Source organism: Nanorana parkeri, unplaced genomic scaffold (assembly GCF_000935625.1).
Source record: "Nanorana parkeri isolate BGI_ZX_2015 unplaced genomic scaffold, ASM93562v1 scaffold17, whole genome shotgun sequence".
Classification (NCBI taxonomy): domain Eukaryota; kingdom Metazoa; phylum Chordata; class Amphibia; order Anura; family Dicroglossidae; genus Nanorana; species Nanorana parkeri.
In genome coordinates this window covers 3,713,550-3,718,759 of record NW_017306285.1, presented here as the reverse complement: position 1 = coordinate 3,718,759, position 5,210 = coordinate 3,713,550, and the positions used below count along the sequence as shown (strand labels likewise).

At 45.8% G+C, this 5,210-nt stretch overlaps 1 protein-coding gene across 1 annotated transcript; it reads right to left on the bottom strand.

Annotated features, from left to right (window-relative positions):
* Positions 1-810: 810 nt before the first annotated feature.
* On the bottom strand, positions 811-5,000 carry SOX18 (SRY-box 18). Its single transcript, XM_018559825.1, has 2 exons — positions 4,490-5,000; positions 811-1,869 (listed from the first exon to the last, which is right to left on the bottom strand). The coding sequence occupies exons 1-2, from the start codon at positions 4,794-4,796 to the stop codon at positions 1,082-1,084; spliced, it is 1,095 nt and encodes a 364-aa protein (XP_018415327.1). The 5' UTR covers positions 4,797-5,000; the 3' UTR covers positions 811-1,081.
* Between the last annotated feature and the right edge of the window lie 210 nt (positions 5,001-5,210).

The window sequence follows — 5,210 nt, the reverse complement described above, 5'->3', positions numbered from 1 at the left end:
AGGTAATCTGATATAATGAGACATTAAGTCAGATTTACAATTAAAATATTCAATCTACAGTCCTATTGCAAAGCCTCCAAAACGGCTGATATGCTTTAAAGGGGTTGTACACCTCCAGATGCCTTTTACAATTACTGTGGGTGACTTTTGCTAGATTACCCAATTTCCTCTTGGCTGTTTACCTATATCTTTATATTGATAAGCAGGATTAGGCGGGTGAAATTATTCTACAGTACATCTGTACTGGGACTAACATGTAGGCTAACATTGCTGACCCCCTTCTGGAGATGCTAGTTATCTGACTGCCTCAGAGTCACTGACACTCATTCAGAGCAAAGTTGGAACTCCTGATTTGCATACTTGCTCTGGATCCGGCAGAAATAAAACCGAAGCCACCAGACCAGCATGATAGTCAGGCAACTAGCATTTTTTAAAGTAGACGTTAGCAGTCCCAGGCTACATGTTCCCTCTGTACCAGATCACTTTATTATAAATCTGACTTCTGTTAAAGAAGCTTGACACTACAGCAAGGTGAAACCCCACTAGACCCATACCAGCATCCTTTAAAGGACTTGTGCAAACTCTTCTTTAGCTTTCGCTTGATTTACATTTCTTCCTAAATTCCGCCTGTGCCTTTTAGCAACGTCTTTTTTGCGCCATCGCGCTGTGTTTTACACGCTGTTTGTGCCAAAGCAGGGCCACTTCCTTAATTCAACTGTGTAGAAAACACAGGAAAGCCGTTTATCTCCCAGGCCGTGAGCGATAGCGATAAAAAGACGCTTGAAAAGCACGGAAGAAAGCAGACAAGATCAAGCGATACATTTAGTAAAAGCTTGAAGAAGGGCATGTCCATGTCCCCTAAAAACGGAGTGCTCCTTCAATCTGCTGCCATGGTATTTGAGACGTGTTCGTATATCTGTGTGCCTGCCGTGACCTCCTCAGACCTCCACACAACCCTGTATTACAGAGATAATCTGCACCTGGCACTCAGCAGTACACTGAGTTGGAGCTGTATGTGCCCAGCACTAATACCCATCTGCCACCATGGGCACCAGCTGCTCGGGCACACCGCAGTCTTGCTTCAGCCGGTGATACAGGGGCTATAGTACATAGCTGAACTGGCATCGGAGAGAGCAGATATCAGACTGCTCTCCTCGCAGGCCATAGTCCTAGCGGACGCCAGCTTGGACATGGACAAGTGGTACCCGGGGATAGCCACTTGAGTTCTGCTCATATTCAAATACTGGTCAAACTCGTTGCGGTCGACATCTCCCCACAGCTCGGGCGGGTTCAGATGCTCCATGGGTTCCAACTGGTGAGATTCAGGTGGTGGGGAAAGTTGGCCGAGGGTGGCGCAGCCTGGAGGCCCACCCTGAGGAGTGTAGAAGAAAGCCGAGGACGGTGGAGTCCTAAGGATGTTGCCCATCTGGGTGGGCGAGGGAGAGTATTGTATGGCGAGCTCTCTGAGCGCCTTCTCCTGTCCATAGTCGATGGCAGGCTGGTATGATCTAAAGGACACGGGCTCACCGTCCTCCCGCATGTGAGGAGGGAAAAAAACAGGTTCGCTCTGCTCCAGAACATCCAAAGGCGACATCTCCGGGGTGGGCAGCCCGTACGTTTCCAGTTCACCAGACGCCAGTGGCTGCAGTTCTCGAAAGTGGGCGAGTGTGGTTTGAGGGTGGCCCCCGGGGTAGCCCTCGCTTCTCAACATGGAGCTGGTCTCTGCTCTCTTCATCTTCTTGGCCTGCTTCTTCCTGCGCGGGCGGTACTTGTAGTTGGGGTGGTCCTGGAGGTGCTGGACACGCAGCCGCTCCGCTTCCTCCACGAAGGGACGCTTGTCCACAACACTCAGGTTCTTCCAGGACTGACCTGTGGGAGAGACAACACAACATCACATAGAGCCTCAAAACAAGCAGAACTTTCACAATACACACAGATACATGTGACCACTACATGCAAATACCTATTGTACACGATCGTTTAATTATCCCGCTGAGGCAAATTGGCTTTTTAAAAACATCGTTCGTACCCAATTACATTTTTGTGTTGGAATCATTTTACCAATATGGTTACAATTTTTTTTTTTAAAGATAAACTTAGTTGGCTCAGAATCCCATGTGTAAAACTAATCTGAATGGCAATAACCCATACCAACCCACGAGCCATCATCTTTCCCCGACCTGGTTACACAACTCTCATTTAAAATTGGATCGGTTGCTGTGGGTTACATCGCTTTGCACAACCCTATTACCCTTTGCATGACTTCTCATATTATGAACATTTAAAAGAATGCAAAAAAAGGAAAACCTTACTTTGATTAAAATATCCGTTTTTACATACTCTGCTGCTTAGCATAACGGAAAAGGCTGCAGACCAAGATCAAATATTTCAAGACTCGTTTTTATGCTGATTAATAGGTCACTCTGCCCATATCTTTTATGCTGAGGGACGCTGGAGAGTTAAGTCACCCCGTGGCATCTTATATCATAGTTACATAGTATTTGGGGTTGAATAAAGACATACAGGTGAAACTCGAATAATTAGAATATCGTGCAAAAGTAATTGCAGTAAGTGCTGCAAAAGGGGCCCAAACCAAGTACTGAGTACATATGCATGCTTGTACTTTTCAGAGGTCTGATATTGTTCTATGTACAATCCTTGTTTTATTGATTGCATGTAATATTCTCATTTTTTGAGGTTGTGGATTTGGGGTTCTTGGGGTTTTCATGAGCTGTAAGCCATAATCATCACAATGATGACAAATCCCGGCTTGAATTATCTTGCTTTGCATGTAATGAGTCTCTCTCATATATTAGTTTCACCTTTTAAGTTGCATTAGTGAAATAAATAAACTTTGCACGATATTCTAATTATTCGAGTTTCACCTGTACGTCCATCAAGTCCAACCCATATAGGTCTACACACAACTCATTCTTAGGAATACTTGTATCCCTGAATATTACGGTCCCTCAGGAAATCGTCCAAAAGTTTCTTGAACAATATCTCTCATGGAATGATGAGACGTCCAGTGCTGAGATTTCACCATGAATCCAATAATTTTACTCACTGGGATCTAGCAGCAACTAAAACACAACTGCGGAAGGAACGTTCCTTTAAATAAATAGATATATTAAAAATTAGATTGATTTATAGGAATTGCAGCTATGTTTGCGGCATCATTATAACCGTGCGCATGCTATACAACATTTGCCACTTGCACAGCCTGCACACCAATGAACTCTTTGTTATTATGGTGACAGATATGCTTTTAAATAGATTGCAAGTTGCAACACCGAGAACAAGACAGGAAAACCTGCGACGTGACTGCAATTGTATCCAACACGTGCCGAAATCAGAAAGCATCATTAAAGAGTACCTGTCCAAAGAAAACAGAACTTATATAGAGGGGTCACGTTTTAAAGGGCAGGTCCACCTGAAACATATTTTAGATATAGGTGGAGTCAAGCATTGGTTTCTAACAGGGTTATTCACAAAAGGGTGAAGAGTTTGGAGAAGGCAGGAGAAGGGAACAATCTAGGACAACATCGCTGAACTGGAAAAATTCTCCAATTCAGCTCACTTTCCAGTTCAGCTATGTTGTGCTAGATTGTTCACTTCTCCTGCCTTCTTTCCACCTGAAACATATTTTAGATATAGGTGGAGTCAAGCATTGGTTTCTAACAGGGTTATTCACAAAAGGGTGAAGAGTTTGGAGAAGGCAGGAGAAGGGAACAATCTAGGACAACATCGCTGAACTGGAAAAATTCTCCAATTCAGCTCACTTTCCAGTTCAGCTATGTTGTGCTAGATTGTTCACTTCTCCTGCCTTCTCCAAACTCTTCACCCTTTTGTGAATAACCCTGTAAATGTATCTCCCCCCTCTAGTTTCCAGTTCTGTTCCTGTCCACCTTTGTAGCTCTAGCTCCTCCTTGTGCTAAATTAACAAACCCAAGGGGGGTGGTGGGAGTCCCTCGTAATGGGCACAGCAGGTGTGAGGACCCGGGAACTCTCACCGACAGAGTCCCAAAGGGACAGAAGATACCGTCAGGTGTTTTAACTCTTCAGCATCTGCTGAAATATCATTTTTTTGAGTGGACTAATCCTTTAAACAAAGTGTAGGAATCTTTGTAGCTGCTGCACTGACTTAAGGTTTAAGAGGAGCCAAAGCCACCGATCGGCACTGCTGATTACTCAGCGCGAATCCACAATTTCAAACTCTGCTCTACAACGCAGTGATCTGATTTAAGAACAATCACACACAAAAACAGATGTGAACCCCTTTCATTTTTTTTATCGAATCCCTTTAATTTTCACACCGTATTATAATTTTATTACATTAAGCATCCTCCATTCAGCTAAGCCACAAATAACCAACGCCAATTTCGCAACCCCCCAAAACCGCTCTCTCACAATCTCGATTTTGCTACGGTCCAAAAAGGAGTCGACCTTGTGCCGCAAAGGCACGCCGTCAGACTGCCGGTCATCTCACCTAGCATCTTGCTCAGTACGGCATTGTGCAGGTCCGGGTTCTGCTGCGCCAGTCTCTTTCGCTCGTCTTTGGCCCAGACCATGAAAGCGTTCATGGGGCGCCGGATCCGCTGCTCGCCGGCCTTGTCTTCCGACTGGCTGTATCCATAGCCGGGCGAGGGGCTCGGCGCTGGGCTGTCTGGAACTGGTGGCGAGCTGGGGGCGTGACCGGGTTCAGGCGCTGCAGGCGGAGGGGGTACCCATGAACCGGCACCTCGTTGGCCCAGAGTAGTCTCCTCTGTGCAGTAACTTGGCTCAGGTCTATGCATTCCAGCTGGGCACCTCTTGTGGGCAAAAGTGGGCACACAGAATGTGTAAATCCAGGGGCAGTGATCCGTATACTCCTCTTGAAAGAGTAGCTGGCAGCTATCTATCTATCTATCTATCTATCTATCTATCTATCTATCTATCTCAGCTATCTGCACAATCTTTGCCCTGTCTCAGTTGCCTGGTGTCACCGTCTCTTCTGTCATTCAGAATCCAGCTGTTTGGGTTGCTCGGAATAATAGGGACCAAATATAGAAACTTGTCACCAATCAGCTGCAGGGTGGGAGGAGGCAAACCCAGGAGGGGGGTAGAGGAGGCAGTACCGGTTAAATTCACTAGAGAGTCGGTTTTGTGTGCTGTGATGAAGTAGTTAACCCCTTAAAGCAGGCACGTCCAGCCGGTGGTGCTGTGGCACC

What these genes read in the sequence shown, in the direction of transcription:
- SOX18 (XM_018559825.1), bottom strand. Translation starts at nt 4,796, where the DNA reads ATGCATAGACCTGAGCCAAGTTACTGCACAGAGGAGACTACTCTGGGC. An exon ending in CGTACTGAGCAAGATGCTAG is followed by an intron (nt 1,870 to 4,489) that starts GTGAGATGACCG and finishes TCTCTCCCACAG; the next exon opens with GTCAGTCCTGGAAGAACCTG.